Source organism: Sinocyclocheilus anshuiensis, unplaced genomic scaffold (genome assembly GCF_001515605.1).
Source record: "Sinocyclocheilus anshuiensis isolate Anshui unplaced genomic scaffold, SAMN03320099.WGS_v1.1 scaffold1804, whole genome shotgun sequence".
Taxonomy (NCBI): Eukaryota; Metazoa; Chordata; class Actinopteri; order Cypriniformes; family Cyprinidae; genus Sinocyclocheilus; species Sinocyclocheilus anshuiensis.
In genome coordinates, this window is record NW_015555844.1 from 54,026 (window position 1) to 69,080 (window position 15,055).

General features: G+C 36.1%; 2 gene segments (V, D, J or C); both read left to right on the plus strand.

Annotated features, from left to right (window-relative positions):
* Positions 1-675: 675 nt before the first annotated feature.
* Positions 676-4,630, plus strand: LOC107675598 (Ig kappa chain V-V region MOPC 149-like). The segment is given in 4 exon segments: positions 676-741; positions 920-1,270; positions 1,927-1,961; positions 4,404-4,630. Coding segments are annotated over 4 exon segments (537 nt in total).
* Positions 4,631-6,244: 1,614 nt separating this feature from the next.
* LOC107675597 (Ig kappa chain V-V region MOPC 21-like) lies at positions 6,245-8,334 on the plus strand. The segment is given in 5 exon segments: positions 6,245-6,278; positions 6,446-6,796; positions 7,100-7,249; positions 7,397-7,428; positions 8,126-8,334. Coding segments are annotated over 5 exon segments (675 nt in total).
* The last annotated feature ends 6,721 nt before the right edge of the window (positions 8,335-15,055 follow it).

A 15,055-nucleotide genomic window follows, 5' to 3' on the forward strand; every position in this document is an offset into this window, starting at 1 on the left:
CAAATTGTAGATAAACAGATATGTATAAATAAATATATACCAGAAAATGCAGAGGTATCATTCACAAGAAAAAAAATGACAAATTTAGTTGTACTAATATTGTTAATATATGTTAGTAATTTCAAGATATATCACATAACGTTTCCATTTACTAATCTAATTCATTCGGAAAATAGCATTTTCAGAGCACTGAAAAAAAACAACACCAACTAAACAGTATAGTGTAATGTGGCCATCATCACAGCATATTTTGTATTTGATTATGCTCTTTGTAGAGAGTTTTTTTTTTTTTTTTTTTTTCAGGTTTTTGAAAAAAAATGACAAATTTAGTTGTACTAATATTGTTAATATATGTTAGTAATTTCAAGATATATCACATAACGTTTCCATTTACTAATCTAATTCATTCGGAAAATAGCATTTTCAGAGCACTGAAAAAAAACAACACCAACTAAACAGTATAGTGTAATGTGGCCATCATCACAGCATATTTTGTATTTGATTATGCTCTTTGTAGAGAGTTTTTTTTTTTTTTTTTTTTTGCAGCTATATCACATATGGGTCTGAACCTGACTGGCCTTTTCATTGATAGGTCTACCATAGTTTAGCTGTGCCAATGCCACTCCTCCTTATATATAAAACACATCAATATCGCCCACTTAATTTCCTCTTCAGCTCTGTTTTGACTCAGTGCAGAAATGTTACATATTTCAGCTACAGTTTTATTGCTCTTTGGGATGGGTAAGATTTTTATTTTTTTTTATTTTTTTTACTATAAACTACAATTCTATCATTAGAGACATGTAATAAAATCTTTGTAGAGTTTAAAATGGGAAGACAGATTAAAATGTGGTCACATTTTAACAGGAAATAATGTTTTGTGGTGTGCTATGGTTTTACTTTTCTTGTTTAATTTCAGGTTTTCTCCAAGTTATGTTTTCGATAGCAAGTATACAGGCTCATCCAGGACAAAGTGTCACTATGTGGTGTTCACACAATATTCATGTTTCTGGATATCTGTACTGGTTCAAACAAACAGACGGTGCTGTACCCATTACTATTGTGGACATGTTATACACCGAAAGTCTTCAGAAGTTTGAGCCAAATTATTTCAACAATTTCACAAAAGACCACATGGTCATGGATCAGTTCAGCAAAAGCACCGGCCTAACAATTAAGCAAGTGAAAATGTCTGATTCTGGCTTCTACTTTTGTGGAGCTACAGGATATCACATGAAATTTGGCAATGGAACAAGGCTTCAAGTGAAAGGTAATCTTTTTGAAGTTCTCTCACTGTACTCTAATTTTTATACTGTTTATAGCTCTTTTTTCTCACTTTGTCATTAATAGCACATGTTGAAAAACACCACAATTTAAATACCTTTGTAAATGCCACAATGGTAAATGACTTATCCTGGCCAACTGTTTTCATATCAGAGAAAAATTACACAGGAACCTTAAAAAAGGGTAAGTTTTTTTTTTTTATCTCAATATTAAAGTTAAAACCACATGTTTTTTAATATATTAATATTCTTGTTTAATCTCTCTAATCAAATTATGGGGGAAAATAATTCTATAATGTGTTCTTTGTGGAACCGCTTAAAAAGTTTCATTGAAATTATATCCACTCCTTTACAGATCATGAGCAATCATCCGTGTCTACCGAGGAGTGTTCTACAAGTATCTATTTCAAACTGACACTCCTATTTGGTGGAATAATTTTTTTTACATGTATTGTTCCTCTTATTTTGGCGATTATCAGGGAACACAGGAAGCAGAAGCATAAAAAAGGTAAACTCTTTAAACATGGTTAAAAATATATAGTTAAACCACAAATGTGGAATGAACATTCTAAAATGGCTTTGAAATTATTTTTAATTCTCTGATTAAGAGTAACTGATTGTCTTTTTCTCTGCTTTGTGCCAGTTGCTGAATGTCAAGCACAACAGCATGACGGCAAGGTAAACTCAACAGACTTATGTTACTCTAAAGGCTAAGTAAAACCATAGACATAAAAAACAAGCAAAGCTTTGTTTTCTACCAGATCACACTTTCTTTGTTTTATTGTAAAGAGCAAAATATTTAATTACTTTATAAATGACTTACTGCTGTGCCTCTTCTATGAGTGATTAATTGCAATGAGTTTTTTGAACAACACATTAAAAGAATAATGATATTTTTGTATAGCGTGTGCGTGTGTGTGTGTGGGGTTACTCAAACATATTATTAATTTATTATCTGTGGTTTATTTTTAACAGCTAGATAGTACTGTTTTAAGAAATGTAATTACTGAGGAGATCAGAGATCTGTCTTTCCTTTGCATAACTGTATAATGGTCAAGTTTATTAAAATTGTGTTGCAGTTTAGCTTGATTCCTGATATTAATTTAATTGACTCTAGTTCACAAAGTCCTTGAATTTAGATTCCAATAAAATATCAGTCTTTTAGGTTGCATCTCAATTTGGATGTGGATTAAAGTGTCCAGCTAGCCGTTACTCATGAATCTCATTGTCCCAAATACCAGTTTTGATCAGTTATTGACTGTAGTGTTTTAAGTTTGCTCGCTCAAGACTAAATAGTTCTGCTCAGTCACTTTAATACTCTTTAAATCAAACGGTTAAACCCCGTAAATCCATTCAACCCTGTGCCTTCAGAGAATTCAAAACAGGATAAAATCAAGTTTAACAATTTGTGGCCCAGGTAGAATGTATGTCAATAATATAATTCAGGAATGATCCGTAAAAGACACGTTCAAAGATACATTCAGGTCAAACATGCATTTTAGTTCTTTGTAAAGCTGCTTTGGAACAATGTATTCTCAAAAGTGCTATGGGGAAACTATGGTGTGCTAAAGCAGTAAATAAACCATCACATTATTATCAATATATCTGATCAACAATGAATCTTCTTATTTTGAACTAGTATAGCCATGTACTCGCCTGTTGATTGACAGGTCTGTCATAGTTTGATGTAAGCATAAGCCACACCCCCTCACATAAAAAAAAAGCACATTGATTTCCTCATCTTAATTTCCTTGTTGGTTCTAGTCTGATTCAGTACTGCAATGGTACATATAATAATTTCAGCACTGGTGATCTGTGTCACGGGTAAGCATTACGGCACTATAATTACTTCAATCATGCAAGATTAATGAATGATTTATTCAATTGATTAGGTGTGTTCTATACACAGCATTTCTTGTGTTATCAGTGTTCTAAATATTAATATGCTGTAAAATTATTTGTTATTCTTCTGTTGGATTTAGGTTTTCTCACAGCTAAAACATCTCAGTCAACAAATATCACAGCTCAGCCAGGAGATAATGTGACTATTTGGTGTAAACACACCTCAAATATTGGAAAGTACATACACTGGTTCAAGCAAAAACACTGTGCTGTTCCTCTTAGCATTGTATACATGATGTTACCCTATGAGCTTGAAGTAAAGGCAACATATTTAAATGGTTTTCAACCAGATCGTCTTGTGATGTCTCTGAACAGCAAAAACTCATCCCTAAGAATTTCAAATGTGGAAATTTCAGATTCTGGTCTGTACTACTGTGGTTGGCAAAACTGGGTGATGACATTTGGTTATGGAGCACAGCTAGACATTAAAGGTAATACTTTTTTTTTCAACAGCACTTTTGTAAAACAGCTTATCCTTATTAAAAACCTTATTCAACCTTATGATTTCCAAAATGCTTCTGTGATGCTGTGTGGATTTTCTAAATTACTCATACATTTCAAATCTTCATTTATTACGCAGAGAGGAGTGATACACCACTACAAAATGAAACAGAAATGACAAATAAAGGTGTTTATCATCTGCCTTTACTTTAATGCTTGTAATATTCATATACAATAATGCTTTTATCTAGATGGTGTTGTGTTACAGTAAAATGTGATTTACTTTTTAACAGATCTGAAAAAGAGTACGATTACAAGAGACTGTTCTGAAAATATCTGTTATAAGCTGACCTTTATTTTTGGTGGTATTATTTTTATTCTCATCATCATTCTGCTCACCACGCTCATCATTAAGAGACAGGACAGAAACACGCAGGGAAAAGGTAACAGTGCATCTATTCAGTTCAAAAGATTTACTTACATTGCTGTATATGGATATAATTTGCAAATAACTGTGCCGTGAAATAATTGTAAATAATAAATACTATAGGCCATATCTTTTTTTTTAGTTTCCGTTTCTGTTGCCGCATGAACAATATTATTTCTAATTCTGTTGGCTATTAAGGACATGCATAGTTGCATTTTCTACTTTTTGCTGTAGAATTTATTTTGGAGGCTAAGGGAACGGAAAATGTATCCAAATGCTCTAGCATAAAATCCAAGACATTTGATCACTTTGATTAGAATCTTGACGTACATGTTTGTACTTCTTTGCAGGAAAATGATTCAGTAGAATATGCTGCTGTGTATTTCTCAAACAAGAGACTCAAAACAGCAGGACGACATACTGAGGATACAACTGCTGTGTACACGGACACTACTTGAAACAACTTACTCAAACATATTATTAATTTATTATCTGTGGTTTATTTTTAACAGCTAGATAGTACTGTTTTAAGAAATGTAATTACTGAGGAGATCAGAGATCTGTCTTTCCTTTGCATAACTGTATAATGGTCAAGTTTATTAAAATTGTGTTGCAGTTTAGCTTGATTCCTGATATTAATTTAATTGACTCTAGTTCACAAAGTCCTTGAATTTAGATTCCAATAAAATATCAGTCTTTTAGGTTGCATCTCAATTTGGATGTGGATTAAAGTGTCCAGCTAGCCGTTACTCATGAATCTCATTGTCCCAAATACCAGTTTTGATCAGTTATAGACTGTAGTGTTTTAAGTTTGCTCGCTCAAGACTAAATAGTTCTGCTCAGTCACTTTCATACTCTTTAAATCAAACGGTTAAACCCCGTAAATCCATTCAACCCTGTGCCTTCAGAGAATTCAAAACAGGATAAAATCAAGTTTAACAATTTGTGGCCCAGGTAGAATGTATGTCAATAATATAATTCAGGAATGATCCGTAAAAGACACGTTCAAAGATACATTCAGGTCAAACATGCATTTTAGTTCTTTGTAAAGCTGCTTTGGAACAATGTATTCTCAAAAGTGCTATGGGGAAACTATGGTGTGCTAAAGCAGTAAATAAACCATCACATTATTATCAATATATCTGATCAACAATGAATCTTCTTATTTTGAACTAGTATAGCCATGTACTCGCCTGTTGATTGACAGGTCTGTCATAGTTTGATGTAAGCATAAGCCACACACCCTCACATAAAAAAAAGCACATTGATTTCCTCATCTTAATTTCCTTGTTGGTTCTAGTCTGATTCAGTACTGCAATGGTACATATAATAATTTCAGCACTGGTGATCTGTGGCATGGGTAAGCATTACGGCACTATAATTACTTCAATCATGCAAGATTAATGAATGATTTATTCAATTGATTAGGTGTGTTCTATACACAGCATTTCTTGTGTTATCAGTGTTCTAAATATTAATATGCTGTAAAATTATTTGTTATTCTTCTGTTGGATTTAGGTTTTCTCACAGCTAAAACATCTCAGTCAACAAATATCACAGCTCAGCCAGGAGATAATGTGACTATCAATTTGGATGTGGGTTAAAGTGTCCAGCTAGCCGTTACTCATGAATCTCATTGTCCCAAATACCAGTTTTGATCAGTTATAGACTGTAGTGTTTTAAGTTTGCTCGCTCAAGACTAAATAGTTCTGCTCAGTCACTTTAATACTCTTTAAATCAAACGGTTAAACCCCGTAAATCCATTCAACCCTGTGCCTTCAGAGAATTCAAATCAGGATAAAATCAAGTTTAACAATTTGTGGCCCAGGTAGAATGTATGTCAATAATATAATTCAGGAATGATCCGTAAAAGACACGTTCAAAGATACATTCAGGTCAAACATGCATTTTAGTTCTTTGTAAAGCTGCTTTGGAACAATGTCTTCTCAAAAGTGCTATGGGGAAACTATGGTGTGCTAAAGCAGTAAATAAACCATCACATTATTATCAATATATCTGATCAACAATGAATCTTCTTATTTTGAACTAGTATAGCCATGTACTCGCCTGTTGATTGACAGGTCTGTCATAGTTTGATGTAAGCATAAGCCACACACCCTCACATAAAAAAAAGCACATTGATTTCCTCATCTTAATTTCCTTGTTGGTTCTAGTCTGATTCAGTACTGCAATGGTACATATAATAATTTCAGCACTGGTGATCTGTGGCACGGGTAAGCATTACGGCACTATAATTACTTCAATCATGCAAGATTAATGAATGATTTATTCAATTGATTAGGTGTGTTCTATACACAGCATTTCTTGTGTTATCAGTGTTCTAAATATTAATATGCTGTAAAATTATTTGTTATTCTTCTGTTGGATTTAGGTTTTCTCACAGCTAAAACATCTCAGTCAACAAATATCACAGCTCAGCCAGGAGATAATGTGACTATTTGGTGTAAACACACCTCAAATATTGGAAAGTACATACACTGGTTCAAGCAAAAACACTGTGCTGTTCCTCTTAGCATTGTATACATGATGTTACCCTATGAGCTTGAAGTAAAGGCAACATATTTAAATGGTTTTCAACCAGATCGTCTTGTGATGTCTCTGAACAGCAAAAACTCATCCCTAAGAATTTCAAATGTGGAAATTTCAGATTCTGGTCTGTACTACTGTGGTTGGCAAAACTGGGTGATGACATTTGGTTATGGAGCACAGCTAGACATTAAAGGTAATACTTTTTTTTTCAACAGCACTTTTGTAAAACAGCTTATCCTTATTAAAAACCTTATTCAACCTTATGATTTCCAAAATGCTTCTGTGATGCTGTGTGGATTTTCTAAATTACTCATACATTTCAAATCTTCATTTATTACGCAGAGAGGAGTGATACACCACTACAAAATGAAACAGAAATGACAAATAAAGGTGTTTATCATCTGCCTTTACTTTAATGCTTGTAATATTCATATACAATAATGCTTTTATCTAGATGGTGTTGTGTTACAGTAAAATGTGATTTACTTTTTAACAGATCTGAAAAAGAGTACGATTACAAGAGACTGTTCTGAAAATATCTGTTATAAGCTGACCTTTATTTTTGGTGGTATTATTTTTATTCTCATCATCATTCTGCTCACCACGCTCATCATTAAGAGACAGGACAGAAACACGCAGGGAAAAGGTAACAGTGCATCTATTCAGTTCAAAAGATTTACTTACATTGCTGTATATGGATATAATTTGCAAATAACTGTGCCGTGAAATAATTGTAAATAATAAATACTATAGGCCATATCTTTTTTTTTAGTTTCCGTTTCTGTTGCCGCAGATGCTGATTGCCACAAAACACAACATCATGAGGTAAGCTAATTGTTATAATAAAAATGTCCATTCTCTGAATGTGGAATAAATACTTTTGAATTCTTAACCAAAAATTCAAGTTTTTTTTTTCTTTCTTCATAAGATCTGCAACATTTATTGATAAAAATTTTTGTACAGTTGAAATTAAAGACAGTCGACAGGAGTACAGAAAGATTATAAATACGCAAGTCTCGGCTATTGAAAGGAGTTCTAATGACAATGGCCATAAACTGTAAAATAACTTTTCTAATATCAGTGTTTTTCGATATTATTTTTATGTCGAAAATTCTTTTGAGATTGTTTTTTCATACAGCCTGCGGTCCTGCTTCTCTTTTCTGTTTAGCTCTAACCATGTCTTTAAAAAGGACAGCATGGTTGAAATCTTTTTGTGAGAATATGGTTAATTTTTATAAGTAAAAATAAGGCAAAAAATTGATAAAGTAAAGCTTGGAATAAAATCAAATTTCTCGACTATTTCCTGACTGTCCCCAACATCAGAATTAGCAATTAATTATGATTCTAACACCAGATAATGTATTTGGATACATGGTGTTTGTGTGTGTGTGTGTGTTCACAGTTTTGCTTATATGATTTTCTTCTGTACATATTTGAATTAAATTAGTTAAAATGTCAAATTAAAATGAATTAAATAAAATGAATTAAAATGCCATTAAAGTCATCTTTCAATCTGTTGCAGGAGCCTCATTTGTCGGTGTATGCCACTCTACAATTCTCAAAACACAAATCCAGAAGAGCAGCCAGAAATACAGAGGATACAGATGTTGTGTATTCTGCTACTAGATAGTCCAATAGTGGCACACAGTCAAATATTGTAGCCTACTCTAATGTTTAAAAGCCATATGATCACCAAGACTCTAATATTGAAACACTATTACTAATGCCTTACATTTAAAGTCTATGTGAGCTCTGCAATTATCAGTATTTTCAATGCGATAAAAGTTGTAAAGATCGAATGCATTTGAAAGTTCTAAGAACTTTAATTTAGATCTGTTTATATTTGTTATCATGAAGATCAGGGTGTGAACTACAGGGGAGCTAGGGGGAGCTCGGCTCCCCTTAATAAGACATGGGCTCCCCTGAAAACAGGATTTGTGAAATTTTGGGGGGTCTCAAAAATATTGACAATGTGTTATTTTGACATGCAATTTCAGTTTTAAAACAAGTGGGCTCCCCCAAAGTCCACGGTATAGTTCGAACACTGATGAAGATATAAGCAGGCCCTTTCTCAAATGGCAGGGGTTGTGAATGATATCATTTCCTATACAGACCCTGACAGGAAGAAGCTGTTCAGTGGAGAATGAGACGTGCTGAGGGGAACTTGAGCGGTCCAAATTACAAAGCTGTAAATATACACACCAAAACATAGTTGTACAAATTATTAAAACTATTATTAACTATGCACACATTTCACAAAAATGTAGTACTTTGTGAGCAGCAGCAGTATAGCCTGACCATTATGAATATACTCATGACAATTTAAGTCAAGTCAAGTCACCTTTATTTATATAGCGCTTTTAACGCAACAGCTTCTAATGTATTAGAGAAGATAGTGCCCATGAGAAGATAGTGCTAGTCATTTCGTCTAGTTCATGTGTACTTATGGGTACACAGAGCAGTTGAGATAAATCAGATAAATCAGTGCTTGACTCCAAAAGAGTTTATTAGGTCAGTAAACGCAAGTCCTAATGCATCATTTGTATTATCAACGTGAATGTTAAAATCTCCGACAATTAGCGCTTTATCAACAGTAACCAATAGGTCTGAGAGGAAATCTGCAAATTCTTTTAGGAAATCTGTATACGGCCCTGGTGGTCTATACACAGTAGCCAGAGCAAGAGATACGATAGATTTCTTTTGCATATCTGACAGTGTAACATTAAGCATTAGTATTTCGAATGAGTTAAACCTGTATCCTGTCTTCTGAGTAACATTGAGAATATCATTATATATTGTTGCAACACCGCCACCATGACCAGTCTGACAGTTTAAAGAAAATGCTATTAAAACAATATTTAAATCTATTTTAAATGTGTGTAAACTGTTTTAAAAAAAAATCACATAAAGACTTTCTTAAATGTCTGCGTGCCAGTGTGTGCACCTGTTAGCACATGACAGCATCACAGTTTGACTGTTTTCCACCCACCAGACTGACCCCCAGCTCATCTCTCAACCACACAAACACCATCACACTACCTGCCTTTCACACTACTTTCCATAACCACAGACAAAATACCCCTTGTTTTTAAGTGAGGTGTTAAGTCACAGATGACAATAACTTAAAAAAGATACACTTTTATTATGAAAGAGCCATGAAAATAAACTTTAAATTTTAAATATTTATCCTTGTCAGAAATTTAAATTCCCATATTTTTAATGCTTAGTAATTTTTTTAATGATGGTACTGATGGCACTAATAAAAGAGAAGTGAAATTAAAAATTAAATTCAAGACTTTCAAGAAATTCTAAATTGATTTGCTGTCTTTCAAAGCATGTTATCGTTGTGTGCAGAAGCTGCATTCTCTTAAATGGGTGTCTTTTTTATTTTTGGAAAAAATTAAAAATAAATAAAAATGAACGAATGATAGAACAATCGAATGAATGAATGCACCTTTCAAAAATAGCATGTTCCAGGCCAGGCTCATTAATAAAATCAAAAACTTTACTCTTATTTAATATGATCTGTCACTTATCTTGGTCCAACCTGCAGTCCAAAACATGTTACATGTACAGTCTGTTGTCCAGCATAAAAACTGTAGAAAATGGGGGGGGGCAGGAGAATGCTGGTGATATTCTAGCATGACATTATCCATTTAGTTTACAGACATGTTCTTTAACCCTATAACACAATGCAACGTGTAATTCAAAATATAGGTAAAACTGAAAATTCTATTATATGAACAGTGCACTGGATCTAATATAGTAATATATTTTAGTCTTTTGAAGTGTCTCTGTCAATGCCATTTTATCACAATGCACTGTTAAAGTGTGCAACTGCATGCAAACCACATGTTGGTTCCTTTCACACATTGACTAATGGTTTCAGAAACAGACTTATGCCATAAATACATGTAAGACAATGAATTTGTTACACAGCGCTCAGGTTGCGGTCAAGTTTTGTTTCTGAAAGTAACAATAAACAAGTGGCCTTCAGCGCGCTTAGGTCTCTGTGGGTAAAAGTTTCCATCTATCATTGCAGTGAAACAAGCATTAAAGTGAAGGAAAGTGAAGAACTGTGATCTGGCTATATTTAGAGTTTCTCCTCCAGCATTACCAAGCAACCCTCCATAAACAGTAATAATTCACTATCATGCACCTCTTCAATGTACTAAATCACCATGCATCTTTTTTTCTTTTCTTTTTTTGCAGTGGTTCAAAATTTGACACATGCTAATTATGGTACTTTAACATGCTAACAGATCATTTAACTAGATGTTCTTTACCTGAAGGTGCAAGTTAAAACAAATTTGAAGTTTATATAACATATTGCTCAAAGCAAATATATTGCCCATTTGTAATATCATATGTTAATATTCATTTGCTTTCAACTAATGTTGTTTTTAAACCCAAAATCACATGACTTACAGGAGAGATGTCCAATCCTGCTCCTGGAGGGCCAGTATCCTACAGAGATTGGCTCCAACCAGCTTTAACACACTTACCTGGACGTTTCTAGTAGCTGTGTTCAAAAGCTGAAAAATGTTGCCTTCAGAGGATGCATTCCAAGGTAGGAAGGCATCAAGGCACATCCAATTCCAGTGTTAGCTTCACTTTCTGTCTTCTGAGATGCCTTCATCTCATTGAATTCTGAAGGCAGCACAGATGTATCCTTCGCTGCCTTTGATGTCCCACAATCCTGTGTGTTTCATTCTGTAACAGTTGAGCTAAAAAAATTAAGATGGCATCTGAAAGTTGTGGTTGGTGGTCAGATTGTGTGTAAATGTATGTTTTTGACCAACTTTTTCCACTTTTGAAGTTATTTCTAGCGAGATTGTTGTAGATGTTGTGTCCTGTAGTAGATGTCTGCAGCTGAAACGCCCATCCATCCATTCTCCAAACTGCTTGTCCGATGTAGGTACAGCGTAATATCATACAGGTACAGATTTATTTTTTTATTGATTATTGAATATTTTTATTAAAGTTTATACATGCTAGTTTCCATTACAGAGTTAATTGGGGGGGGGGGGGATTTATAACTTAAATACTGATTATTAAGGTAGTAGGACTAACATAACTACCAATACCTAAAACAGACCAATACTAACTAGTATCATGAAACTGGTCACACGTATATGAGACCATTACTGACATTTAAAGGAGGGGTGCAATGCTGTTTCATGCATTGAGATTTGTTTACACTGTTAAAGAGTAGGATTCTCATGCTTCTCCGGATATGTTCCGGATATGTGTTTAATACTGCAAAATATGCTCGATGTTACAGCCACTGCCCTTGCCGTGCAGAATAAAAGAGAATCAATCCCAATCGAGTGAAGGGATTTGTGCAAACTGTGGTTCCTAATTATTGTGATCCAACATTTGCCTCGCATGTGCACGCATCGACTAGAGCGAGATCGCACCCATCAACGCGCTTCATCTGTTAGGACTGCTGCACGGCAGTGTTGCCAACTCCGCGGTTTTTCCGCGAAATTGGGATACATTAACACTGTTGCCACGGGTTGTTTTTCATGTCCCCGGGTTGAAGCGACAGCAATAACGTGATATTTAGCCCCTGGAATGCGAATTTTACTGGAGGATCCCCACCGAAAAACGTGTATTTTGCTGTATTTTTATTTAGTTTGAGTAGCAATTGGGCGGGTTTTGTTGCGGAAACCTGGCAACCCTGCTGCATGGGACTTGCTCGGGAAGAATGTCTCCAAATAGGTGTGTTTTTGGTTGTAAGGGAAAGATAACTTTGTTCAGCTTCCTAAAGAACCCAGCATTACGTGAACAGTGGATGCAGTTTGTTTTTCGGGGCAGCAACGGAGTTTCACATATGTGTTTTTTGACGAACGTTTTATAAACCCCAGCATTACATAAACAGTGGATGCAGTTTGTTTTTCCGGGCAGCAATGGAGTTTCACAAGTGTGTTTGTTGACGTAGATGAGATATGATACAAACATGGCGGCGCGTTCACACGCTGCGGCTTCTCTCTCTCCCGATAGAAAGGTGTTTTCGTGTTTTTTGTCTTGTGAGTCGCAGTGTTTTTGTACGTATTCGTCGCGATCCCGGTCATGATTCAGAGCTGCAGACGGTAAGTGAAACTGCATCAAATGTCTGTTAGTGTTGGGTCGTTCTTGAATGATTTGTTCATTTTGAACGAATTTTTAATGTGACTCGGGAAGAACGAGTCGTCTCGGGGAGTGATTAGTTCAGTCGCGCATGCGCAACATCCTATAGGTTCTGTACTGGAATTAGTCAAGTAGTTCACCTGTTTCGAGTCTTCGGGTAGGCGGAGATAACAGCGCAGGCTGTTACAAGCCAAAAACTCCGGTTCCCTCTCATAGGTTCACTTCAATGCTGCGATGACCTCATCGCTATGGGAACACCACCGGTGTGACGAATGTCTGAAGGCCTTATACCATCACGCCAATTTATTGGCCAATAGCGCTTAGCACCGCCCCAAGCATACATCACGTATGCTCATATATGCATGCTGCGCGCATCTGATTTCATGAGATTTTAATTCCTTCAGGAAGTGAATCATCTGTTGCCCGTCGGAAAGAGATTATTGTGTTCTAAGCCATCTATTTTTATAGAGCAGTTTACTCCTCTAAGGCGGACACAATTAGTTTTCTGGTATGTATGGATGCATGTTACACAGACTCACAATGAAACAGGTAGGAAGACCGCTTTGCGGCCTTTATCTATTGTTGTATCCGTGATATCTGTGTTTGTGAGTAAAAGTTGCACTCTGGGCTGCTCTCTTTCTGGGGTAGGAGAGATGTTCGATTCCCGCTCCGGAAGCTCGTAATCGATTCTTTCGGCTGCGGATTAAATGATGCATACTCTACAGCAGCCTCGGGCTCGAGCTCGCATATAAACTATGGGTTAAGGGGCGAGTTTACTGATATAAAATCCCCGTTGCTCTACCCCCTCCCTGGATCAAGTGTTTCTCAAGTTTATTAAACAACATGAAAGGCACTGATTTTTAGGACGTTAAGTCGTGCACTATGGTTTTTGGCGCTTCGAGCTACCAAACATTAGTTTGCCCGACTAATTACTATTTCTTTCAGCTCCGCTGCTGTATTGAGCTGAAACAAATAAGTGGAAGAGCTTATTGTGTTTCATTGTATTTCTTATAACAAGCTATAACAGTGAGCAGGCGGTTTTTCCCCACTCTCTCTCTCTACTGCTGCTCTGCACTAATGCAGACACGTTCATTTGATTTGGCACTTATGCTTACAACTCTTGTTCTTGTACTGTTTTTAGACGCATACTCTGAGGAGTCGTGCAGCAGAAGTTATTTGTGCACTATGTTTTTTGGCGCTTCGAGCTACCAAACATTAGTTTGCCTGACTAATTACTATTTATTTCAGCTCCGCTGCTGCATTGAGCTGAAACAAATAAGTGGAAGAGCTCACGTATTTCAGAGTATTTCTTAAGCTATAACAGTGAGTAGTCGGATTTCCCCCTCTCTCTTTAACGTTACCAGCTGCGCTGTACTAATGCAGACACGTTCATTTGATTTGGCGCTTATGCTTCCAACTCTTTGTTCGTGTACTCTTTTTAGACGCAGATTCTGAGGAGTCCTGCAGCAGATGTTTGTTGTGCACTATGATTTGGCGCTTCGAGCTACCAAGCATCAGTTGCCCGACTACTTATCTCAGCTCCGTTGCTGCGTCGAGCTGAAACAAGTGGAAGAGCTCACGTGTTTCAGAGTATTCTTATAGCAAGCTATAACAGTGAGCTGGCGATTTTCCCCCTCTCTCTCTAACGTTACCTGCTGCGCTGCACTGACACAGTCACGTTCATTTGATTTGGCGCTTACGCATCCAACTCTTGTTCGTGTTCTTTTTAGACGCAGACTCTGAGGAATCCTGCAGCAGATATTTTGTCGTGCACCATGGTCTTGGCGCTTCATGCTACCGAGCGTTGGTCTGCCCGAGTAATATAATATTTCTTTCAGCTCTGCTGCTGCGTTGAGCTGAAACATTAAGTGGCAAGCTGTTTTAACATTAATGCTATAATGGCTCAGGTTGTAGAGTTGAGCAGACGGGTTTTCCTATCTCTCTCTCTCTCGAGCTACCAAGCATTAGTTTGCCCGACTAATTACTATTCTTTCAGCTCCGCTGCTGCATTGAGCTGAAACAAATAAGTGGAAGAGCTCGTTGTGCTTCATTGTATTACTTATAGCAAGCTATAACAGTGAGCAGGCGGTTTTCCCCCCCTGTCTCTCTACTGCTGCGCTGTACTAATGCAGACACGTTCATATGATTTGGCGCTTATGCTTCCAACTCTTGTTCGTGTACTGTTTTTAGACCGAAAATCTGAGGAGTCATGCAGCAGAAGTTATTTGTGCACTATGTTTTTGGCGCTTCGAGCTACCAAGCATTAGTTGCCCGACTACTTCCCTCAGCTCCGCTACTGCGTCGAGCTGAAACCAGTGGA